This window comes from Prunus mume, linkage group LG3 (assembly GCF_029339155.1).
Source record: "Prunus mume cultivar Tortuosa linkage group LG3, ASM2933915v1, whole genome shotgun sequence".
Lineage (NCBI taxonomy): Eukaryota > Viridiplantae > Streptophyta > Magnoliopsida > Rosales > Rosaceae > Prunus > Prunus mume.
Genome location: NC_142700.1, coordinates 1,503,651 through 1,529,943, shown reverse-complemented (window position 1 = coordinate 1,529,943; position 26,293 = coordinate 1,503,651). Strand labels below are relative to the sequence as shown.

The 26,293-nt window shown below is 37.4% G+C and overlaps 2 protein-coding genes, 1 long non-coding RNA gene and 1 pseudogene across 5 annotated transcripts; all 4 read right to left on the bottom strand.

The window, feature by feature from the left end:
• Positions 1-1,412: 1,412 nt before the first annotated feature.
• On the bottom strand, positions 1,413-9,694 carry LOC107880642 (cysteine-rich receptor-like protein kinase 10; annotated as a pseudogene). Its single transcript, XR_016125090.1, has 9 exons — positions 9,643-9,694; positions 8,385-8,602; positions 3,162-3,480; positions 2,926-3,054; positions 2,725-2,851; positions 2,427-2,637; positions 2,079-2,316; positions 1,837-1,987; positions 1,413-1,725 (listed from the first exon to the last, which is right to left on the bottom strand). The product of XR_016125090.1 is annotated as a cysteine-rich receptor-like protein kinase 10 (transcript).
• LOC103324570 (cysteine-rich receptor-like protein kinase 29) lies at positions 9,670-12,503 on the bottom strand. The gene is made up of 7 exons (XM_089048624.1): positions 11,550-12,503; positions 11,313-11,441; positions 11,110-11,237; positions 10,819-11,029; positions 10,500-10,737; positions 10,228-10,378; positions 9,670-10,141 (listed from the first exon to the last, which is right to left on the bottom strand). The coding sequence occupies exons 1-7, from the start codon at positions 12,373-12,375 to the stop codon at positions 9,812-9,814; spliced, it is 2,013 nt and encodes a 670-aa protein (XP_088904750.1). The 5' UTR covers positions 12,376-12,503; the 3' UTR covers positions 9,670-9,811.
• Positions 12,504-17,099: 4,596 nt separating this feature from the next.
• LOC103324569 (cysteine-rich repeat secretory protein 38-like) lies at positions 17,100-18,329 on the bottom strand. Of its 2 annotated transcripts, none has more exons than XM_089048628.1 (2): positions 17,473-18,329; positions 17,100-17,400 (listed from the first exon to the last, which is right to left on the bottom strand). In XM_089048628.1, exon 1 carries the CDS (start codon positions 18,296-18,298, stop codon positions 17,486-17,488), a length of 813 nt encoding a protein of 270 aa, XP_088904754.1. In that variant the 5' UTR covers positions 18,299-18,329; the 3' UTR covers positions 17,100-17,400; positions 17,473-17,485. The 2 variants fall into 2 exon arrangements, with proteins under 2 accessions (XP_088904754.1, XP_008224861.2); XM_008226639.3 differs by having other exon boundaries at positions 17,100-17,381; positions 17,473-18,328.
• Positions 18,330-21,629: 3,300 nt separating this feature from the next.
• LOC103324576 (uncharacterized) lies at positions 21,630-22,354 on the bottom strand. Its single transcript, XR_001677537.2, has 3 exons — positions 22,256-22,354; positions 22,063-22,217; positions 21,630-21,954 (listed from the first exon to the last, which is right to left on the bottom strand). It is a non-coding gene; the product is annotated as an uncharacterized LOC103324576 (long non-coding RNA).
• Positions 22,355-26,293: the final 3,939 nt, after the last annotated feature.

The following is a 26,293-nucleotide window of genomic DNA, read 5'->3' as shown; positions in this document are numbered from 1 at the left end:
TCTGCGTCAACAATAATAATAGCAAGATTAATGAAGAAAGGCATTGATCTTGAGGAACTCATTTTTCTTGCTCAACTCACAACAAGTAACAACGACTTTGTCTTAAAAATATACTAGGTCTAGATGGTTTCCTGACCCTTAATTTGACCTCAAGTCTTCTCTTTGAATTTTCTTCACTCTTTATCATTGGATTGGAAGACTCTGATGCGGTCCAACCAGAAAGCACAAGGCAATTGCGAGGTCCATCAATAAAAATCTGATGCAAAAATTTATTTTAATTTTAATATTTTAATATGGGCTTAAACCCATTAGCCCAACCCAAATTAATCCGAAATTTATTGGTTTGTGTTGGCTAACTTGATTGGATTTGGGTTTTGTTGAAAACTTGTTTCCAGTCCGGATTAGCTTGGCATTTGATAAACCTCTCAAATAAACGACAATTGGTTTTACATACTCACTGCAGTTGTTCAAATATATCAATCAAACACGCATATCAAAGAAAAGAAAATAAATTGTTCCTGATACATACTCACTCTTAGGGGTGGCATTTTAAACCGAAAAACCGAAAAACCAAAAAATCAACCGATAATTTACCGCAATGAAACCGCAATCATGGTAAACCGAACCGCATTTGCGGTATTAAGAACCGAACTGCATTTGCGGTTGCGGTATTTAATTTTCAAAACTTGCGGTTACCGCAAATCGCAAAGTATAGCCACACGGATGATGAAGTTGAATTTTACAAGGAAATAGAACATATGACAACTTGTAAGTAATTAGTTTATTTATACTAATGTTATTTATGCTTCTTCTTATAATAAAATGTACTACACTATGTTGTTTTATTTGTAAATAACATTGGTGCTCAAACAACACAACGGGGTTCTTCAAATCCACTCACCACCAACACTTGAGTTTATAACTTTAGTTTGTAACATTGGTGCATTGCATTTTCCTTTTAGTTTGTAACTTTAATTAACTTTGAATTGAATTTTTCTTTTTTGTTGTAACTTTAATTCATTTTGCTTTGCATTTTCCTTTTGGTTTATAACTTTAAAGGATTTGGAATTGGAATGCTTGAGAAGTTTAACTTTAATTGGAATGCTTGAAATTGTAACTTTAATTTTCTTAGGTTGTGAATGCTTGAGAAGTTGATGAGATTGTGAATTTATATATGTTTGAGAAATTGAGGTTGTGTATTTATTTATTTAGGTTGTGAATTTATATTTTTGTGAATGCTTGAGAACTCGCGGTTTTAAACCGCTAATTGTAACCGACCGCAATGCGGTAAACCGCAAAATGCGGTCGGTTTGCGGTTTCAAAAATCACCAAACCGCAAATAGTCGGTCGGTTTATGGTTTGAGTAAAAATTCGCGGTTACCGAACCGCAACCACCCCTACTCACTCCCACCCCACTAGCGAGCATATGGTTCAGTAAAATCTGAATTCTTATTTCCTGACACTTATATTGGATTCATCGGACCCTGTTATGTCTGATCCACTGTTATATTGCAAATAATATGCCGGTCGTGAGGGTAGTGAGAGTGTGACAGAATGGCTGTTAAGCATAGAGACAACTGAAGCCATGGATGGTCTGCTTGCCACATTTTCTTGGACGCATAGCAATGCAATGTGGATGCATCTCATCATTTCAATTCCTAAACCTGTCGTCAGCTTTGGGTCCGTGATATTTGCCACCGTATCATTCCTCCAATTCCTCCAAGCCTATCAAGTTCATAAACACATTAATTAAAGAAGAAATTATGTTGCTTTCTCTTGTTATGTTTTTTTGTAGAAAAAGAGTTTGGTAATGTAAAACCTTATATTCATACTCACATAGCTTAAAAGATCCTCCTCATTCTCTCTGTTTCGAAAACTGCTAATCCTTTTACCACTTAAGATTTCAAGAACTAACACGCCAAAACTAAAAACGTCCGACTTGACTGAAAAACGTCCATGAATTGCATACTCTGGAGCCATATATCCACTGCATTATTATATTCATCAAATTAAAATTTTTGTTATGGTGTGAACAAGCACAACAATGTAATTGAGCTTTGAAATTTGCAGATACTTACTAGGTTCCCACAATTGTCTTAGTATCTCCTTGGGTTTGATCCATCATAAACAATCTCGCCATGCCAAAATCCGCAATTTTAGGATTCATATCTTCATCCAACAGAATGTTGCTAGGTTTAAGATCACGGTGAATAATTCGAAGTCGAGAATCTTCGTGAAGGTAAAGAAGCCCTCGAGCAATGCCTCCTATGATTTTGTAACGTGTTTCCCAATCCAAATGTGCGTGATCAGTCGGATCTAAATACAATTCCATCAAAATGAAACATGATTTTGTTAATATGTTTTTCCATAATATAAATCGAGGCAGAAATGATTATGAATTATGACAAAAAGTAGAGCAAACATACCAAAAATGAAATGATTAAGGCTTGTGTTAGGCACATATTCATAAATGAGGATTCTTTCCCCTTTTTTCAAGCAAAAACCTAGCAGCCTCACTAAGTTCCGGTGCTGAAGTTGAGCAACTAACGTGACTTCAGTTTTGAATTCACGATCACCTTGTGCAGAATTCTTAGAAAGCCTTTTCACAGCTATATATCTTCCATTCGCTAGCTCACCCTGAAGGTTTATAAGAAAATTAGAAAAGTTAATTACGCAAAACAACTTTCATGATGAATCTTTTTCCTTGTGATAGTGTTTCGTTACCTTGTAAACGGCTCCAAATCCACCCTGTCCAAGCTTATTTTCATCAGAGAAGTCATCATTGCAGATCTTATAGTTTCAAAATCATATTGCAACGATTCCACCAGACTAACGTCCTCCGAATTCTCATCTGAAAGGGGAAAATGAATTAGCAAACAGAGTTCCAAAACCTCAGATAAGATAAATAAACAGAGTTGAACTTACCTTGTTCAAGTTTTACCCTTCGTTTCCTTACTCTGAAGAAAAAGCATATGCTGCTGAAAATAGTGACAAAAACAACCAAAACTACAACGATGATGATGACAGTTTGTTTCGTGTTACTCTTCTTTTTTGCTGAAAATCAGATGGGATATCTTATCAAAAACCAAAACCACACCACACAATTGTAGGACATGGATCAAATTGAAGATTTGCAGGGTAACCATAATAAGCATACATACCTTCTTCAGGTCATGGAACTGGAGGTGAAATATCTACTAACGAACCGGCTCTAGACTCAAAGAAACTATAATTCTCATACCTTAAATTACAGCTGGGTTTAAGGACTCTTCCTCCATTCCTTCCACGGCAACATGTTGGAATATCTAAGATGGTCTTGTTAAGGCAATTGCTGCAGTTTTTCTTGTCCATGTCTGGAGTGCACTGAGCAAGCGTGTATATTGTTTCATCTCCAGGGACAGTGCATGCCCTGCTGCAAATTTTGAAGAGAATTCCCGACGCAGCTCTGTCCCTTAAAATACCCAACAAGGGGGTAAGCACCTGTTAGTGTATTCAGATTTTGCAGAAGGAAAAATTAAGTGGAAGAAGGAGCAGAAAGAAAATTTAGCAGAGAATGTCTGCTATACGTGTAGCAGCAGAGAGTTCATTTCATCATATTTTCTCTCTAATAACCTCACACATAGTGTGAGGAATATATCTGTTATGCACAGTAGCTGGATCTCTTACATCATAAGATGATCTCAGCCGTTCACTTAGGTAACCAATGGAGAACATACACTTGTCAAAAAACAAGGATAAAAGGAAAAAACTGATTAACTAACTCTTAAGTCAGCTTAAGGCTTATAATTCAACACTCCCCTTTAAGTCTTGAGCTGATTTAACTCCAAGCATGCTCCTGAGATAATTGAAGGGATCCTTAGCCAAAGGTTTGGTGAAAATGTCAGCTAGTTGTTCCTTAGTAGGACAGTACACCAAGTCAATGATGCCTTCTTGAAGTGCATCTTTGATGAAGTGATATCTTCGATCAATATGCTTTGTCTTCTGATGGAACACAGGGTTTTTTGTAATGGCAATCGCAGATGTATTGTCACACTGCAATGGGGTTGCTTCTGTCGAAGTTCTCCAAAATCTTCCAACACGAATCTAAGCCAAATGGCCTGAGCAGTAGCCTCGATGCACTTATATATTCTGCCTCTGCTGTGGACAGCGCCACACAATTCTGCTTGACTGAAGCCCAAGAGAAGACACCACTGCCAAAGGAGAATGCATATCTAGAAGTGCTTTTGCTGTCATCAATTGATCCTCCCCAATCAGTGCAATCACTGTCACAGAAGCCAATCAGCATTGCATTCCTTCCTTTTACATACTCTAGACCATAGTCTAGAGTCCCTTTCACATACCTTAGCACTCGTTTAGCAGTTCCATAGTGCTTATTTGTGGGGTAATGCATGAAACGAGCAAGCAGACTAGAGGCATACATAATGTCGGGTCTGGTGGCAGTTAGGTACAAGAGGCTACCTACGATGCTTCTATATTGCTCTTCACTTGCTGCTCCACTTCCGTCATCCTTAACTAGCTTTTCAGTTGCTACAAGAGGTGTAGTTACAGACTTGCACTCATTTAGGCCAAATTTGTTCAATAGAGAACCTGCGTATTTCTTTTGATGAATGAATATGCTTGAATTCGTTTGAACCACCCCCATGCCAAGAAAGTGATGTAGAAGGCCCAAATCTGTCATCTCATATTTCATCATCATCTCTTCCTTGAATTCATCTAACAATTCTTTGCAGCTCCCTGTATACACAATGTCATCAACATAAATGGAGACAATGAGAATATCTCTATCTCCTCTTGACTTAGTATACAAAGTAGCTTCACTTAGGCTTTTCTTAAAACCACATTGCATGAAGTAGGTGTCTATCTCTCCATACCAAGCTCTAGGTGCTTGTTTTAAACCATAAAGAGCCTTGTGCAGCCTATAAACTTTATCTTCCTTGCCTTTGATTACATAACCCTCCGGTTGATCTATATAGACCTCTTCTTGCAATACACCATTTAGAAACGCTGATTTTACATCAAGCTGGTACAGCTTCCACTCTTTCTGAGCAGCTAAGGCAATGAGGGTTCTAATGGTGTTCAATCTAGCCACAGGAGCATAGGTTTCATTGTAATCCAGTCCAGGTTTCTGAGCATATCCTTTTGCAACTAACCTTGCCTTGTTCTTTTGAACTGAACCATCCAAGTTTAGCTTGGTTTTGTAAACCCATTTGACTCCAATAACTGGTTTCTCAGTTGGTCTGTCAACCAATTCCCAAGTACCATTTTTCTCAATCATTTGGAGTTCATCTTCCATAGCTCTTAGCCATGCCTTGTCTTGAGCTGCCTCTGCATATCTTTCTGGTTCAATGATGCAGAGATTGCACTGTGCAAGCACATCATCTAACTTTCTCCACTTCAATGGTGAGTGATCATAAGCTTGAGTGTTCCTTTCTTCACTACTTGTGTCACTTGAGATATGTTGTGATGATGCTTGAAAGAATGATGGACTCTTTTCATATCGGGTTTGAGTCTGAGGTGTTAGTGCAACATTTTCAGCTCCATCTCCTATATCAAAGTCATGCTCACTTAGGCTTTCATCAGGAAATGATGTCACAACTTTATTTGAGTGCTCGGACCAGTTCCAAGACTTCTCTTCATCAAAGATAATGTCACTTGATAAGGTGAGCTTCTTGGAGATTGGATCATAGATCCTATAGCCTTTCTCACAGGTTGCATATCCTACAAACACTCCTTTCACACTCTTGGGCTCAAGTTTATGTCTTAGTTCATTAGGCACATGAACATAACATAAAGAGCCAAAGACTTTCAGATGAGCAATGCCTGGCTTTCTTCCACTATAAGCCTCAAAAGGTGTGACATTGTTCAACACCTTGGTAGGGCATCTATTCAAGATATATACAGCTGTGTGTACAGCCTCTGCCCAAAGAGAATAAGGTATTTCCTTCTCATGTAGCATAGACTTGGCCATTTCAACCACAGTCCTGTTTTTCCTTTCTACCACTCCATTTTGCTGAGGAGTATAGGCCATTGTGAGCTGTCTTTGAATCCCATGATCTTCACAAAACTTTATGAACTCAGAAGATAGAAATTCTCCACCTCTGTCACTTCTCAAGCATTTCACTTTGTGTCCAGATTGCAACTCAGTCATAGATTTAAATTTCTTGAAACAATTGAAAGCTTCAGATTTGTTTCTTAAGAAATACACCCAACTCATCCTTGTACAGTCGTCAATGATCAACATGAAGTATTTATTTCCTGCCACAGATTCAGTTTTCATAGGCCCACAAAGATCAGTGTGGACTAACTCAAGTGGAGAGATTGCTCTTTGAGCTTGATTATTTGGAAAAACATCCCTGTGTTGTTTTCCAAACTGGCAGCCTTCACACACAACATTTTGCTCTTCCAATTGAGGTAATCCATGTACCATATATTTGTCTCTCAACTGTTTCAGTCCTCTAAAGTGTAGGTGTCCTAGCCTTTTGTGCCAAATCCATGTGCTATGTGTAATACTAGCCTTCATGAGCAGTTGATTCTCAGCTAGGAATGACAGGGGATAGCATCTGTTTTTCATCATTTGGACTTTGATAATGAGGCTGTTCATTGAAGAGCTTTCAAACACCTTGCACATTTCATCTCCAAACACCAAACAATATCCATGCTCATCCATTTGTCCAACACTTAACAGATTCTCTTTCAAGCCCGGAAGATACATTACTTCCCTAATGTATTTTCTTCCATTTGTTGTGTCAATAACTAGTGAACCCATGCCAGCCACATTCACAAGAGCACCAGTTGGCATCTGCACCTTTCCAGCCACATTTGTCCTTATGTCAACAAGCAAATCCACATTTCCTGTCATATGATTGCTACAGCCACTGTCAATATACCAATCCCCATTCGGTTTTGACTCATGGTAGTGCAGTTTGCATAAAACAGTTTCCACCACCTCCTTTTGACTTGCACTTGCCTTTTGCACACCTTCTCTGCAATGCACTCTCTAGCCAAGTGACCAAACCTGTCACAGTTGTAACACTTTGGCTTGCCTTTATACCTGCATTCTCCAAAGTGATACTTGGAGCACACCTTGCATTGGGGTTTTACAGCTTCTTGACCTCTAGATGAGCTGTGAGTCTGTGCAGAATTATTCCATTGAGGCTTGCCTTTCGATTCCCAAGGTTTGCCTTTAGGATTCCAATTTTTCTGAGCCTTGGATGGACCAGAATTAGTTGCATTTTTATTCTGACCTTTTGAACTCACTGTGAATGAGGCAAAAGCTTTCTCAGTTGCATCTGCATTGTGTAACTCAAATTGTTGATCTTGACTTTTCAGAATAGCAATTACCTCTTGCAACTCCACAGTCTCTAGACTCTTAGTGTTTTCAATCACTAAACAAATGGGGTCATAAACCTTGCTAAGACTAATCAAAACCTTTTGCACAAGCCTCTCATTCGAGAGCACTTCACCATATGTTTTCATTTGATTAATCAGATCATTCAGTCTAGTAAGATAAGTAGACAATGACTCACTATCATGCATCCTAGTATATTCAAATTCACGTCTAAGATTTTGAAGTTTTACCGATCTAACATGATCTCCACCATGAAATTCTCCATGCAATAGCTCCCAAGCAGCTTTGGCAGAGTCTGCATTTGCTATTCGTGGAAAAATCTGATCTGAGACTGCATTTTGGATAATACCCAGAGCCTTTGCATCCTTCATGAGGATTGCAGCTGTTTTCTCATCATCTTCTTCCTCTGAAGTCTCCTCGCTTGCCTTCTCCTTCTTCTTCGAATCTGAAACTGGAATTCCCTTCTCTACCAGATTCCAAAGCCCATATGATTTGAATATGGTCACCATCTTAATCTTCCAAAACTCATAATTTTCACCAGAGAAAATTGGAGTTATCACATCTGAGCTTCCAGATCCAGCCATGGTTGATCTCTGATTCTTCCAAAAACGAGTTGCTTTCAGATTTAGAAGAAAACTCAAATTTCCCGATGATATCTTCTTATTTCACAGATTGAACGCCCACTCTTTAGACAATCCAACCTGGCTCTGAGGCCATGTTAGTGTATTCAGATTTTGCAGAAGGAAAAATTAAGTGGAAGAAGGAGCAGAAAGAAAATTTAGCAGAGAATCTGTCTGCTATACGTGTAGCAGCAGAGAGTTCATTTCATCATATTTTCTCTCTAATAACCTCACACACATAGTGTGAGGAATATATCTGTTATGCACAGTAGCTGGATCTCTTACATCACAAGATGATCTCAGCCGTTCACTTAGGTAACCAATGGAGAACATACACTTGTCAAAAAACAAGGATAAAAGGAAAAAACTGATTAACTAACTCTTAAGTCAGCTTAAGGCTTATAATTCAACAGCACCGGCTCAAAATTTTAAGGATTTTTAGGAGGGTTTGGGCTAGGCACATACTCAAGAGGGTCCTCTTGTTTAATACCAAATATCAAGTTGTATGAGTATCTCACCATACAATCTTCTGCCCATATGATTGCTTCCTTTTGAGTTGAACAATTTCGCAAGAGAATATCAGTAGACTTGTTGAGACAAGCCTGACAAGAGTCCTGTGAGAGATCTCCTCTAACTTTTTTAGATCACTTTCCATTTATATCTTAATCCATAGACTTGTTACTTTGTGTACGTTATGTATTTAAAGCAACGTTCTTGCCCTTTTGATTATTATATATTATTTCCTTAGAAATATCTATTTTATATTGGCTTCTATGGTAAATATCTAACACGCCACTTAATGCGAGTTTGGATGTGCACCACTCAATGTGGGTCCACACATGCACTCATACACAATAGGCCCGATGTGGGTTAGTGGATATATTCAAACACTCGCACTCCCCAATCCACATGAATTGTGGGATAACATGAACACGGTTGGGGGTCGATCACGCACAACTCTCATTAACCGAAAATGGAGAAAGTGGGCATAGGACGTGCAAAGTGGAACTTGCATCCCAAGTTTGTCGTCAGGTATAAAGGTGAAGTTTCACAATCAATGATCTTGAGCAACCCATTTTTCTTGCTCAATTCACAAGTAACAACTCGTCTCCACTTATAGCTTCAATTGAATAGGTAGAATTTATTGCACCCTTCATAACTTTGAAGAGGCCATGTGGGTCTAGTATAGTGTCGGCTGATATCAGCCACACTTTACATTCCCTATGCTCTACGGCGGGTCTGTACCAAATTAATCCAAAATTTATTGGCTTGTGTTGGCTTGTTTATTTGGTTGGTTGGATTTGGGTTGATTTGGTTTTGTTGAAAATTTGTTTCCAGTTCGGATTGATTAGTTTAGTTTGGCATTTGATACCAAAACGAATTCACTCCACCATGTCCCCTAACTATAATTCTACAAGTTCTTTCTTAATTTTAATTTGGCCTCCCAAAGATATGACAACTGGTTTTATGCGGAGAAAACTTTTAACTTCAGCTGCAGTTATAGAAAGATATCAAGGATCTCATACACTTCCACAGCAAGCCATAACGTTGTAATATGGCTGATATATACTCAGCCCCACAAGCAAGCATATGGTTCAGTAAAATTTGAGTCCTTAATTCCTGACACATGCACAGAGCTTTTGATCAAAGTAACTTCTGTTGCCGCTCGAAAACAGAGAACTGCATGAAGATAAACAGGCATAACAGTGAAGCTAGGGTAAGCCATTTTATTCACGATGAACACACCAACTTGAAGCAAGAAGACACCAACTATAATGCTGACATAGCAAAGAAACCAAAATTTAAAGCCTAAATTTGTTACAGAATGGTTGGTACTCGACCATTAGCGAGGATATGGTTCAGTAATATTTGAAGGGTCATTTTCTGTGACATAGACAGAGAGGCTTTTGGATTGGTCTGACTCAGTCAGTGCAGATATGTCTGATCCAGTGTTGTGATGCATATAGAATGCAGGTTGTGAGGGTACTGGAAGTGCGAGAGACTGGCTGTTAAGCATGGATACAACTGAAGCCACGGTTGGCCTGTCCACCACATTCTCTTGCACACACAGTAAACCAATGTGGATGCATCTCATCGTTTCGATTTGTGAATTTGTCATCAACTCGGGATCTATGATGTTTTGAATTGTATCCTCCCTCCAATTTCTCCAGGCCTATAAAATACATCAATATATTCAAAAAGAAATTTTACCAAGGCAAAACAGAGAATATATAATGACTTTAATGTATTCATACTCACATAGGTTAATAGGTTCTCTTCATTCTCGCCATATTGGAAACTACCAATCTTTTTACCGCTTACAATTTCAAGAACTAACACCCCAAAACTGAAGACATCCGTTTTGACAGAAAAACGACCATGAATTACATACTCAGGAGCCATATATCCACTGCATGAATTATATTCCATCTATTAGACATGCAAGTTTTTTTTGTTTTTCAATGAAGCTTTCTGTTGTAAGGACAGCTCAATATGAAAGTATAAGTTAGCCATATTATCACAGTACTTACTAGGTTCCCCTAACTGTCTGTGTATCTCCTTGAGTTTGATCAATAACAAACAGTCTTGCCAATCCAAAATCAGCAATTTTGGGGTTCATATCTTCATCTAACAAAATATTGCTGGCTTTGAGATCGCGATGAATAATTCGAACCCGAGAATCTTCATGGAGGTAAAGAATCCCTCGAGCAATGCCTCCTATGATCTTGTAACGTGTTTCCCAATCCAAATGCTCGTGATTGTTTGGGTCTAAATACAATTTCATTAAATGAAATATGAACTTTTTTAATCTTTAAGAAATTACTATAAAATATATGAAATAAAATGTACCAAAAATGAAGTGATCAAGACTTGTGTTAGGTACGTATTCGTAAATGAGAAGCCTTTCATCTGTTTTCAAGCAAAATCCTAGGAGCCTTACTAAATTCCGGTGTTGAAGCTGAGCAAGTAACATGACCTCATTCTTAAATTCTCGATCACCTTGTTCAGAATTTTTGGAGAGCCTTTTCACGGCTATAGGTTTCCCACTTAATAGCCTACCCTGAATGTTTAAAACAGAAAAATGAGGAAACCATGCTTAGATTAATAGATTTTTTCTTGTGAAAGCGATTGTTGTGTTACCTTGTAAACAGCTCCGAACCCACCTCGTCCAAGCTTATTTGCGTCCGAGAAGTCATCTGTTGCAGATCTTATAGTTTCAAAATCATATTGCAACGATTCCACCAGACTAACGTCTTCCAAATTCTCATCTGAAAAGGGAAAAATGAATTAGCGAACAGAGTTCCAAAACCTCAGATAAGACAAATAAACAGAGTTGAACTTACCTTGTTCAAGTTTTACCCTTCGTTTCCTTACTCTGAAGAAAAAGCATATGCTGCTGACAATAGTGACAAAAACAACCAAAACCACAACGATGATGATGACAGTTTGTTTTGTGTTACTCTTCTTTTTTGCTGAAAATCAGATGGGATATCTTATCAAAAGCCAAAACCACACCACACAACAGTAAGACATGGATCAAATTGAAGATATGCGAGGTAACCATACTATACCATACATACCTTCTTCAGGTGCTGGTGCTGCCGGAACTGGAGCTGGAATATCTACTAACGAATTGGCTGTAGACCCAAAGAAAAGACTAACCTCGTACCTTAAATTGCAGCTGGGTTTAAGAACTCTTCCTCCTTGCTTTCCACCGCAACAGGTTTGAATTTCTGTGACGGACCGTTTAAGGCAACTGCTGCAATTTTGCTTGTCTATGTCTGGAGTGCACTGAGCAAGTGCGTATATTGTTTCACCTCCAGGGACAGTTGCATGGCCTGCTGCAAATTTTTTAAGAGAATCCCCTGACGCAGCTCTTTCACTTAAGATATCCAACAAGGGGCTAAGCACCAGCTCAAACTGTTGGGGATTTTTAGCAGGGTTTGGGCTAGGCACATACTCAAGAGGGTCCTCTTGTTTAATACCAAATATCAAGTTGTATGAGTATCTCACCATACAAGGCTCCGCCCATATGATTGCTTCCTTTTGAGTTGAACAATTTCGCAAGAGAATATCAGTAGACTTGTTGAGACAAGCCTGACAAGAGTCCTGTGAGAGATCTCCTCTACATAATGCAATTGCATTGATCTTGTTGGAGTCTTGTCCCCTGGATGAATTGTAAAACCCGGAACTGTTTTGGGTGTTGGAGGAGAAGGAAGAGAGGAGGCTGTTGAGGTTCTCTTGGTACTTGTCACCTGCTGTGTAGGTGCCAGTATCAGAGCATTTCAAGCAGTACTCAGCTTTTTCTGTGCACACACCATCATCTTGGGCTATGGTGGGAGCAACAAGGTTAAAGATAATAATAGCAAGATTAATGAAGAAAAGCATTGATCTTGAGGAACCCATTTTTCTTGCTCAACTGACAAGTACAAACAACTTTATCTTAAAGGAAAGACAAGATGGTTTCTTGACTTAAAAATATACTAGGTCTATATGGTTTCCTGACCCTTAATTTGAGGTAGCGGTTGGGGTCCAATTTTGACCAATCCCATATTTTCCTTCTTCAAGTCTTGTCTTTGAATTTTCTTCTGACATCCTCTTCTTTATCATTGGATTGGAAGATTCTGATGTGGGCCAACCGGAAAGAACAAAGCAATTACGATGTATATTCTTCCGTCAGTCCATCAATCAAAATCTCATGCAAAAATGTATTTTTATTTTAATATTTTAATATGGCTTGATTGGATTTGCGTTTTGTTGAAAACTTGTTTCCAGTCTGGATTAGTTTGGCATTTGATAAATTGATACCATAACAAATTGGTTTTACTTTATGTACACAAAATATTTAACTCGACCTGCAGTTGTTCAAAGACATCAAGCACGCATATCAAGCAAAAACTGTCAGATAACAATGTATCCAGAATTGAAAGCAATGGGAATCTGAAAACTTTTAACCCACTTCATCACTCAAACTGAACCGAGGATAGACAATTCATCCAATTATTCTTTTGTGCAAAAGGTGATAGGAAATTAAGAAATAATTGAGTGTAAGAACTGCATGGGGATAAACAGGCATAATAATGAAGCCACGAGAAGCTAGTCATTTGAATTTGAAGCAAGAAGATACCAGGTGCTACAAAATCTCAAACCTAAATATGTTATGTTACAGTATGTGTACGTGTGACACCCAGGAAATTTTATGGTGCTTAAAAACGATTTATAAAATTTTGGAGAATTATTTTGGGTTTGTTAGAAGTGTACAAGACAACTTTTTTCGAACACGGTTGAAACTAAGATGCTGACAAAGAAGGGACTGGTAGCTGGTTTGATTTTTGAGGAGACTTTGATTATCTGGAAGTAAATTAAAGTCCTCCACGATACTTTATTCCACGCTTAAAAAGTTCGCATCTCTAGCTTGATTGACGCTTCTTCGTTACCAGCATCTCTAGCTTCATTGACACTTCTTATAAGTTATATACTCTCTCTCAAGTCAACAAGCCAATATTCATTCTCAGTCTTTACTCCTTTGGTTTGCGATGCCCTTTTTACTTTTTGGTAAATTACAAAAATTATTTAGAAGAAAATTGAATAAAATTGATGTAGTGCTGCGTCGAAAACTCTTTCTTTGTCCACTTACTATCTCTAAAACTAAGACGCTAAAATTAGACATCCGACTTAATAGAGAAGTGTCCATGCATCATAAACTTTGGAAGCATATAGACACTGTATATCAATAACATAAAAGTTGATTTTGTTAGTAGTATGAATTGGATTATTAATAGAGAAGTGTCCATGCATCACAAACTTTGGAAGCATATAGACACTGTATATCAATAACATAAAAGTTGATTTTGTTAGTAGTATGAATTGGATTATTGATATAGATTAACGCACACAATTGTCACATAAGCCATCAAGCCTCGCTAAAATGTATATATACATATACTAAAGTTCAATCCAACTTTACGCTGTATTTAAGCACAATGTAATGACGGAAATGCCCTCTTTTTACTATTATTTTCAATTTTGTTTTCTCATCAACACAGTGAATTGTCGAAAATGTTCTCCACTTAACCTTTTCTGCTATTCCCTTTTTGCCCCTTCTCCTTCTGTCTTTCTTCCCTAACGCTTCGTTCGCTTCGAGAAGGAGTTCATTTCGATTGATTTGAACTAGGGTTGCTGGTGAAGCGTGATGGAAGATTTGCGTTCACTATTAGAGATGCTTTGGCGGCCGTTGATTAAATAGACTGGGGTTATACTTTTGTCCATCATATTAATAGAATGCTTGATGTACCTAAATTGTTGTGTTGTCTTGTTGGATTTTTGAACTTAATTATGTGATAATAATTATTGTCTTCACTCAAAATTTTTCATTTATCTACACTAACACCTGTCATTTTCCAAATTTGTACCAACATAGTTAAAACCTCCGCAGAGGATAAGAAAGAACATAAGCCACCTCTACAGCAAAGCTAACAAGAGAAAGAATCCCTTCTAACAGAGATCAAGGCTGAAAAATCCTCTTCCATCACCTAGTAGCATATATATAAAGACCTATCCAAACTCTTTTGAACAATGAGCAGCTCAATATTACCGATATTTTGATGTTTTGACTTCTACTTGATTTATTAAAGGGTTAATTACAGTTTAGTACCCTATGGTTACATCCTTAAGGCATGTTAGTCCATATCTTTTCGATTATAACAATCACATACCCCGGTCTTTAAAATTTATTACAATGTGGTTCTGTTGTTAAGGTTTTTGTCAAATCTCTCTGTTAGTTGCCTACGTGGCACGGTGGGTCCACATTTTTAAAAAATTTAAATTTTAAATTGATTAAAATATGAATAAAATATTAAAAACCAAAAATATTTAAAAAATCTAAAAAATTAATAAAATCTCTCTCTCTCTGCAACGAACCCGGAACCCAGCTCTCTCTCTCTACCCTTTTCTCAGTTTTCTACCGATGTCCAGCAGCGCTGTTTGGATGTTCCCCTCCAAATCCTGCTTCTCTTCTCTCCTCAACGTCGTCTCCACCAACCCTTTTGACAATGGCTTTGATTTGGGCTGCGACAGTGGCTTTCTCAGCTCCTTCCAGGGAAACCAACCTTCCAATTCCTTTGCTTTGATGGGTTTCACAGCCATCAATTCTCAATCTCAGATGGGTACTCCCGAATTGAGTTCGAGCGTCGAGTTCCCAACGACTCGGTTGCTGTCAACGCCCAACAACGACACTGAGCTTTACGGGCTTCCAAGGCTTCGATGGTTCTGGGGGTGCTCAGCTACTCAACAGGGCTAAGCCACTGAGACCCCTTCACGTATTCCCTCCCGTGGGTGCTCATCCCACTCTCTTTCAGAAGGGAGCGGCGCTTCGTCAAAACTTCGCCGGTGACGGGACCGATAAATTGGGGAATTTGGAGATTTCGGGGACCGCCACCACCACTGCCGTTGGCTCCGCCGCCGCCGAGAGAAGAAGACAGTGCTGAAGAGGATGTGGAAGGGCTTGGGCTTCTTCTGGTGTCAACAACAGAGGTGGGCTCAGTGTTGCCCACATAGCAATTCTCCTTGTTGCTGTTTTGATTCCACTTTTGCTGCTGCTGCTGCTGATTGTGGTGGTGGTGGAGATGTTGATTTTGCGGGGGCTGTGGCTCTGAAATTGAAGAAGAGAAATCTAACACCCCCTTCCCTTGAAACTGCTCAAAGGATAAGGGCATGGCCTTCATCTAACAAAATAAACACTGACCCAAATACACACAAACCCAAGAACCCAGCAACCTCCAGTTTTTTCAAGACCAACAGAGAGAGAGAGAGAGAGAGAGAGAGAGCTGGTGGTGGTGTCATGGGGTAGAGAGCAGGGAGAAGAGAGAGCTGGGTTTTGAAATCGTTGCAAAGAGAAAACGCGCAGAGAGAGAGAGAGAGAGATTTTTATTTTTTTGGTTTTTAATATTTTAATCAATTTAAAATTAAAAATTTTGAAAAATGTGGGATCCACCGTGCCACGCAGGCAACTAACAAAGAGATTTGACAAAAACCCTAACGGTAGAACCACATTGTAACAAATTTCAAAGACCTAGGTATGTGATTGTTAAAATTGAAAATATAGAGACTAACATGCCTTAAGGATGTAACCATAGGGTACTAAACTGTAATTAACCATTTATTAAAATATGGTCAGTATTTTAACATGACAAACAACATAAAAAACATGTTATTATCCTATTTTTTGTAACTTAGACTTGCTAAACAAAGCATGATGCCACTATTTATATAAATAGTACCATCTTTCCTACATATTTTCACAACTTTGTATACATTTCACAAGGTTTTAAAACCCATAGCATTGCGTGGGCACCATTGCTAGTACTTACTAGGTCCCCAGAATTCGATTGGTACTTCCATCTGTTTGATCAAGCACGAACAACCTCGCCATGCTAAAATCTAATATATTACCTCGCCATGCTAAAATCTTGGGGTTTATTTTTGCATCTATTAAGACAATGACATTTCCATGCATATTGTATATAGAATGGTGTTGATTGGTTCAGTCTGTAAGAGCATTCACAGTGGGGTGTAAATTGGAGTGTAAAACCACTTTACATCTTCTTTACACCTCCGTGTAAATATGTTTTTGCTCTAGTGAGGGTGTAAATTGAGGTGTAGCCTCGGGTCCCAGCCTTTTATGTTGACTTTTCTTCATTTTTCTTCTTTTCTCGGTGGGTCCCGCCTACAAGGGATGTAAAAATAGATGTAAATATACATTTTATTTTACATCCCCATGGTGGTGATGTATATTTACATCCATTTACATCTCCCTATTGGAGACGATTCCAATGACTCGGGGTGTATATTTAACATACAACCTCCCACTGTGGATGCTCTAATTGCTCAAGCCTAAGACAATGACATGGTTTTCAATTTCAAGCAAACATAAATACAAAAGCAGTCAAAGACACTTCATGCCGCTTGCGTGGTGCCAATGTACCCTCTTTTATTTTATTTTATTTTAGTTTATGCTTGGGATATTTTAAATTATTATAAATTAATCTAATTGGCGTTTATAAATTGGCATGCGCATTCATTTTGAATTGGGCTTATCGTATTGTAAAATAATAAATAAATAAATAAAAACATAGAATAATCCTTATTTTTATTATTAGAAAAAAGGGAGTAATCCCTATTACATGGGTCTTGACAAATTCAAGCACTAACAAACGAAGAGTGCCCTTGTTAAATTCCAAATTGTAATAAAACAAAATTGAATAAACTTTGTTGCCCTTCTTCGCTTCCAGACTCTCACAAGAATGCAAATGCTGATAATATTAATAAGCATAATGACAATCCCAATCGTAAGTACGACGGTGGCGACACTATTATTGTAATGTTACTCGTATTATTTCCCCTCATATTATTTCCTGCAAAAATCACAAGGCTCTGTTTGTTGGTGTTAACTAATTGGGGGCTCAAACAAGAAATTAAGCAACAAACAAAAATAAATTATTATACCTTGGAAGGTTTATTAGGGTATCTGCTCCAGACTCTCAAGGAAAGGATTGGACTCAAACCTCAAATAACAGCTGGGTCTAAGAACTCTTCCTCCACCCTTTCTACCACAACACTCTGGAATTTCTGAGATGGACTCTTTAAGGCAATCCCTGCAGTTTTGTTTGTTCAAATCAGGGCTGCACTGGACAGTTGCATATATTGTTTCATTTGTTACAGGCACCGACGCATTCCCTGCTGCAAATTTTAAATCAGAGTCCCCTGCTGCAGCTTTCTCACTTAAATTTTCAAATAAGGGATCGCGCACCTGCTTGTACTGTTCAGCGTTTGATATTTCATTTGGGCTATCCACAAACTGAACAGGCTCATCTTTAAGCACACCGGAAATCGAGATGTTCGAGAATCGAACCGTACAGCGCTCTGCCCATATGATTCCTTTCTTCTGATCAGCACAATACTGCAGGAGAATGGGAACAGAGTTTTTGAAACAGATGCGGCAATCTTCGGGTGCAACGTCCCCTCTGCATACGGCAATTGCGTTCACTGTGTCCGGGGCTTGTCCCAGAGAAGAACTGTAAAATATGGGATTGATTTTGGGGTCGGAAGGGAAAGAGGAGAGGAGGGTGTTGAGGTTTTGTCTGTAGATGCCGCCATTGTTGGAGGCGTTGTTCAAAGTCTGCATGTCGTCATTGTCGACGCAGCTCCAGCAGTAGTCTGCTTTTTCCGTGCAAGCGCCCCTGGTATGGTGGCCCACTATGGTAGGAGCAAGAGGGGCCAAGACCAAGAGTATAGGAAGAACGAAGAAAATTAGCAATCTTGAGGAACCCATTTCTCTGTTTGTTCCTCCGTATGAAAATAACTTGGGCTTTTATAGCAAAAACTGGTGACTGCTTTGTCCAAGTTCACTGACTTGGCTTTCTTCTCATAGCCACTAGTTACGTTATTACAAGACCTTGACTAATAGGGTTATTTTCCTCCTTAGACGTATATAGGACATTAAGAGAAGACCTTGACTCTAGTTGTTGCCCCGGTCCAGAGGGTTGCTTGACTGCGGATGGATATTGGGAAGACAAAAGGGAGTAGCAAAAGTCAAGAATTCGTTTTGCGTACGTTTGCTTTTGGTTTTTTTCTTTCTTTGTTTCTCCTTAGACATTTCAAAGAGAAGGCCTGACCTGTGGTGCCTGGACACTCACTGTTATCGGGTTGTCCCCTTAAACACGCGGACATGAGCAAGATTCAAGAACCACTGTTAATTTGTTTTAACGAGTTAATTACTACTTACCAATCAAGTAATCAAACAATTACATCAGTAATTACTTGGTGCCACAAATTTAAGGAAAGGAAAAGAAAAGAAAAAGAAATAAAAAACTGGTTCATTCAATTCAACACATCCATTTTATATAATTTACGATATATATTAATTTAATATGAATAAGAAAGCTGCTCTGTTTCTAAACTAAAACCAAACTAAAGTACTTGACTTTTTTTTGGTCTGAAAGAGATTGTTGTATTAAAAAAGCCCAAAACGGGAAGCAAATACAACACAGCTGGCCGAACCAGCAAGAACACAGAACAGAAGCAAAATACAATAAGGGTTAGACAAATCTAAAGCTCCGTCGGAGTTTAGTAAACTGTCTCAAGCCCAACCAAAAAACAGAAAAGAAATCTAGTTCAAGAGAGATGACCCAACTGGGGGGCAAGGCAAACCATCAGAGTTCAGGACCCCAACAAGAGACAATGGTGGTCGGATGACCCAACTTTGCAGTTCCATAGCTCTCAAACCTATCGTCGCAGACATGTGAGCTGCACGATTTGCTGATCTTGGCACCCACTTCCACCGCATCTCATTGAAATGTTGAGCAAGATTCTCATATTCAATTGTCTATTGCCCCAAGTCACCGCAGACTCCAGGGGAGACGTCACCTCGACAAAGGAATGGGCTGTAAACGGTAGTACTAGAATGAGTCCCTCAACTTGTTCTCTCTCCTCCCTCCTTTCTAAACAGCTGTACAACTTTTTCACACTCCCTCCAATTTTTTCACGCGTTCTCCCTTTTTTTCAGACTCCCTCTTGTTCCTCTCAATACCTTCTCCTAGTTAATTGCAGCCTTTTCATATATAATGAATATATATAAATAATATAATTTGAAATGATATGAAAATATTGCCTTCTAAGCTTATGCACGGGTAGGATAGATATGAATTAGCTCACCAGATTTAATTTTAGCTCAGCCATTTTAATTTTAAATCTAAGTCGGCCTAGGCTTGAAATATTTCATCGCAAACAAGTGCAAAGCTATGGGTCAACCACAAATTTAACCCACTTTACTTGCCCTTTTAAACCTTTTGAAGTGGAATATTTCAATAAAATTGCGACGAATATTCAACGGTATAGCCGCGCGGCTATACCCTTTAAATAGAAAGTTTCAAAAGTATAGCCGGCTATCCCCTCTTAACTTTATGAAGTAGAATATTTCAACAGTATAGCCGCGCGGCTATACTCTACAATTGGAATATATAGGAGGAATATTAGGCTTGGTAAATTACGAACATTATTTAGAAGAAAATTGAATAAAATTGATGTTGTGCTGCGTCAAAAATGAATGCTAAATCAAATTATTATATATAATTTCATAAATGTAGTTTCCATGCATGCATATATCTGCAGGCACTATCGAGGATACACTTGGGTGATCAGTGAAAGCTAATCTTCTGGTGCTTTAACAACAGAGTTGCTCTTGGATCGATCGACCCGGTTCTCACCTCTCAATTACTCGACATTCTGAACACACGTCAGATCCCGCACTATTGTGCAAAAAGAAAGCTGGTTTTGTGAACTGTTCTACAAGTTATTCATCGAGAGACCACACCCATATGATTATATAAGCCTACACCCAGAACAAATAGGGTCGCATTTTATGTCAATTCATTCCTAGTTAATTGCAGCCTTTTCATATATAATATTTGAATTTGCTTGAATGCTACCCGTATTAATGAATATATATAAATAATATAATTTGAAATGATATGAAAATATTGCCTTTTGAGCTTATACACGAGCAGGATAGATACGAATTAGCTCACTAGATTTAATTTGAGCTCTACCATTTTAATTTTAAATCTAAGTCGGCCTAGGCTTGAAATATTTCATTGCAAACAAGTGCGAAGCTATGGGTCAACCACAAATTTAACCCACTTTACTTGCCCTTTTAAACCTTATGAAGTAGAATATTTCAACAGTATAGCCGCCCGGCTATACTCTACAATTGGAATATTCAACGGTATAGCCGCGCGGCTATACCCTTTAAATAGAAAGTCTCAAAAGTATAGCCGGCTATCCCCTCTAAATAGAAAGTTTCAACATTATAGCGGCGCGGCTATATAATATGAAGTTCTATTTTTTAATTACTTAATTAGTAGTTATATTTTAATTTATTAAGTAAATTTAGGTTTTAGCCAAAAAAAAAATTTCACTTTTGGAAAAAGCCAAAGCTTTTTCAAAAAAGACAGAAAAATCTCTCAACTTTCAAATCAAAAACATGCAAATGTAAAGGATTCCTTAGGAAATTCAAAAATAAATAAGGGCAATTTTGTCCATTTTGACTTCTTTTACAAAATTATTTAGTTAGTGAATCATTAGTTTCTGAATTTAATATACGTTAATATTAAATTCAATAACGAGAAGCGGACATCAGTATGGCACGAATAACAAAAGGAAACGTATTAGATTCCAACATATCTTGTTCGCCTGGAATGCATTGGCACGTTAGAATCCAATGAAGGAAGCCATCTCATTGGATTGGTGGTCCTCGTGCCAAACATCTTTATTGGCTGCTTTTAGTTTATGAATTTAATTAAAATATTTAATACTAATTATTTACTAAAGAACTAACAATTAAAACATAATTACAAATGAAAGTAACTGAAAAATGATAAGATATTACTTAATTACTTGATGCGAGTTTATAATAAATTTTCCAGATTACTTTAGAGTGATATGCACCAATTGGAGTGTCAGATCACAAACTGGATAGCAAATTCAGCTCCTAAGGAAACGTATTAAGTACTAAGAAACTAGTTGATCTCAGCGTGATTGAAATTAAGATTTAGGGCGAGTGCATAATTCACATTTAGCCTTTAATTAATGGAATACAATGATCTTTACTTAATTGTCATCTTCCTCAACGGGGCAAGTCATTAGAAATCGTCAAACCATTGGCTGAGCAATGATGAGCGTTTTCTTGATCATGGTGATCAGTAGATCTTCCTGTAAAGAAGGCTGGTTTCTCAGGTCTGGATAGACTACTGGTTTCACTTTTTAACACATTAGAACAACCGATGACATAGTTGGCCTCTTGTTTGCATCTTCTTGAACACACAATAATCCAATATGAATGTATCTCAAAAATTCATTTGGACTGCATGAGTCCTTCAACAACGGATCCATCAACTCCAACCCTTTCGTTTCGTTCCATAACTGCCAAGCCTGCAATTAATACCCTTCAAAGATGTAAGTACTACTCTTAAATTGAAAGCTACATTGATTAGTTTTTGAGAAACTTTTTGTATAGTTTAACCCAAATAAAGACCTTACATAGCCTATAAGAGTAGGTGCATGATTTGTTGGATGAAAGCCTAAAAAGTTTCCTTCTCCCCGTCATGATCTCAAGCAAAAGTACTCCGAAGCTAAAGACATCCGATTTTACCGAATACAATCCCTCCATAGCATATTCTGGAGCCATGTAACCTCTAATTGCAAGGCCAAAATAATTGACATGTGGGTTTACTAGGTGCCAACAATTCTTTTGGTGTTTCCTTGAGTTTGATCTTCAACTCCAAACATTCTTGCCATGCCAAAATCTGATATTTTTGGATTCATATTGCCAAAAATCTTATATTCTTGAGATGTGACCTGATTTGTTAACAACTGCAAGTATAGTGACGAAATTAGGAAAATTGAAATCACGGTGACTAAAATTGATTTCGAGCCAAACCCAGTGACCAAAATTGTAATTAACCCTAAATTTTAATCCATTAGCAATTTTTTCGAGATTAGAATTAAATCAGATGGGATATCTTATCAAAAGCCAAAACCAAGGATCAATCAAATGTATCAATCAAACACGCGTATCAAGGATCACATACACTTCCACAAGACCAAGCAAAAACACAGCAAGCTACAGATAATAGCTAACCAAAATGAGTTGCTGTCCTGAATATTCAGCAGTATAGCCGCGCGGCTATACTGTTAAATAGCATAATATGGATTTCTCTTTTTTAATTACTTTAATTTGTAGCTTTGTTTTAATTAATATTTAGTTAGTGAATAATTCGTATTTAAATATTTTATTGAAGAAAAAATTAATTACTATTTATTAAGTAATATAATTTTGGAAGTGAAGTAAAATATTTAATACTAATTATTCACTAAAGAAATAATAATTAAAACATATTTACAAATGAAAGTACCTAAAAAATGATAAGATATTACTTAATTACACTACAAATAGAATATTTCAAACATATAGCCGCACAGCTATGCTCTATTAGAGGTATATTTCACAGGTATAGTCGCTATACATGCAGCTATACCTTTCAATAGCATAATATGGATTTCTCTTTTTTAATTACTTTAATTATTAATTATGTTTTAATTACTATTTTGTTAGTGAATAATTAGTATTTAAATATTTTATTAAAAAAAATTAATTACTATTTATTAAGTAAAATAATTTATAAAGTTAATTAAAATATTTAATATTAATTATTCACTAAAAATTAATAATTGAAACATAATTACAAATGAAAGTAACTAAAAATGATAAGATATTACTTAATTACTAAAAAGAAAATTTTTTAAAAAATTATTGACCTAAAAATACTAAGTTTATATTTATTTTTTATAAACTACATACGATGTTAAAAGTATAGCCGCGCAACTAACTCTAGGGGCAATTAATAGGATCTATGCCGATCGCAACCCTACCCCAAGGTTTCCAATCCTCATAGGGCAGTCAGTTAGATCCAGCCAAATCCCAACGTCACCCATAGGCTACCAATCCCTTTTGGCCAATCGATAGGATCCATCCCGATCGCAACACTATCCCAAGGTTACCAATCCTTTAAGGGCAGTCAATTGGATACATGACGATCCCAATGTCACCTAAAAGTTACCAATCCTCTGGGGGAAATCAATAGGATCCATGTTGATCCCAACACTACCCTAAAGTTATCAATCCTCTAGAGCTAGTTAGTAGGGCTCGTTCTAATTCCAAGATAGCCCTAAGGGAATTGAAGTACGCTTAAACTTGCACACATTGTGAGAAATCAAACGGGAAGTAGAATCCTTCTGACCTTATTCAAAAACTCGAAGGTACAAGAAATCATAAAAGGCCATAGGCTAGAGCAAAATAAAACAAATGGATACTACGAAACAGAATATTAGACAACTAACTAGTTGGACTCACCCCACTAAAACTCCAGTGAGGATTGGGAATTGAAACCCAACTTATTATCAGTCCCTAACTTAATTTGTCTCTTTCAGGAAATTATCCCAATCAACGAACGAATAATCTGTTTTGGCTTTGTCATGGAAGTAGCTGATCCCTTGCTGGAAGCTGTCACGAATCCCCTCAAAGTGAGCAAGAGCCACAACACAGTCGAGATATACTAGATCCCTTTTAAGGCGAGTCAAAGTTTCCTTAAGTGAGTCTCTTTCCCTCTCCATCTTATAATAACTCTTCCATGGAAAAGTCTCTCTGTCCCTATCGGAGTGCAGGTGACGATGTCTGAAACGTGACGGCCTAGGGTCTTCCCCCATTTAATATGAAGAGTCAGCATCACCTATGTTCAAGCGAGAAGGTCTAGGACCCTCTCTTTCTTTTCTGACACCGGTGAGTGCCCACAACGAATCGAATGAGCGCCAGAATGAAGTCTGCATATGTTGTCAAATCTCGATCGAGTCCTGGATTTACATTAGTGACTATGCAACGAGTTCGGAACTTCGGAGTCATCGAATAACCTCACAGGCGAACCTGATGAAGAGCTTCCACCATAGTGGATATCTATTCCTGTAGCACCTCCTCTCTTGGGAGAGCATTCATTCTTAGGGATGTCAGCGCAAAGACATAAGTGAAGTTTTAGCCTACGCTTGTGAGTCATGATATCCAGGTACCTAAAACCCATCCTTAGACCCTCATTTTATAGCGTTAGTCAGAATAGCTCTGTTGGTTCAGATAATTGTCCAGAATTTCAAATTCAAAAAGTAGTTTTATTTGAAGAACTGAAACTCCAATCCTATTTAAGTTTTGAAAAGAGGATAGTGTTATCTCGATGAACTCAACCCGTAATACAAGATAGGATCGGAATAGATTTGAAAGTTGGAATGACCGGACGAATCACATCTAAGAGAACCCATAGCAAAGGTGGTTGTACTTATTTTAGTACTCACCTAGGTAAGACAAGTAAATTCAATACATAATTAGAATAAGCCCAATGTGAAACCCCATATTTTTAAATACGTATATTAATATTTCATAAAATTAAATATTTACAATTATTAGTCTTCAAAACTATATAATTAATAATATATCTATATATACAAATATAAGTTATATGGCAAGTTACGTGAAGTTAGCTATTAACTAGTATAGCCTATCAAATGTTATTGCATGGCTTTAATTATTTCAATTCATTTCAGCATTATTTATTTTTTATTATTATATATAGATATATATATATATATATACTTACTTTACAAAAACGGTTAGAAAGACATTTATGCTTACTAAGCATTGTTGAAGACTGACGTGTTGCAATGTAGTGTCCTCAAAACCAATTAAAGCATGAGGTGTAAGAATGATAGTTATTCCTATATATGTAAACTTGATAGGAGAGTGCTCACTAAGCACTCTACAAAGCCAACACAAAAGGCTATTTGAGAGTCTAGGAACCTATAGACTAATTTGGTGGCACAACATTAAGCTTCATCTAATCGACTCTAGCTTACTATAAATAGGTCTACTCAATAGTTCTTTGATCATAGGTACTTCAAGTGTGTTAGTTTCCTAAAAATCATAGACAGAAGAAAGAAAGAGTGAAGTGTGGTGAGATTTTGGAAAAAGCTCAACTGGGAAGTGTACAATAGCTTTGGATTTGAGGTAGGGGTTTTTCTTGGGGAAGTTTTGTTTTGCATATATTGAGATAATTAAATATTGTAAATACTAAATTATGCTTGATAATATTTGATTGTTGTTATGCTTGGTTATATTGTTTGATTGTTATCCTTGATATTAGATATATACATGTTGTCAATTATCATTATAATGTGATGAATTTTGACATATTCATATGTTGTCGGTGGTGGTTGGAATTTTTGGGTTGATAAAGAAATTATGGAAAAAAGGATAATGGGAAGTATCTTTTGTGTAGTTGAGTCTAACCATTGTAGGGACCAAGTTCAGGCGAGCCCGTGTGTACAGTAAATTAGGAAATCGGCGGTATAATTGTCGATTGGGTGATTTGGGCTTGGAGATCAATGGTGTAGACAAGATGACTAGCAAAAGGGGAATTATGGGATGATTGAAATGGGTGTTAGTTTATATAATGGGGCATTCGGAATCACAGTGGTAAAATGCATGGTATGGGACATGCAGATTTGCTTGCCTTATTATATAGATTAACGGGTTGGGTAGAATTGAAGTTCATTCATGCATTGTATAAATTGTACATTATAAATCTCACTAATCACATAAAACATAGGACCCCTACTGAGCATGTAATGCTCACCCCTTATTGAATCTATTGCAGGCTTTGAAACCTGAAGT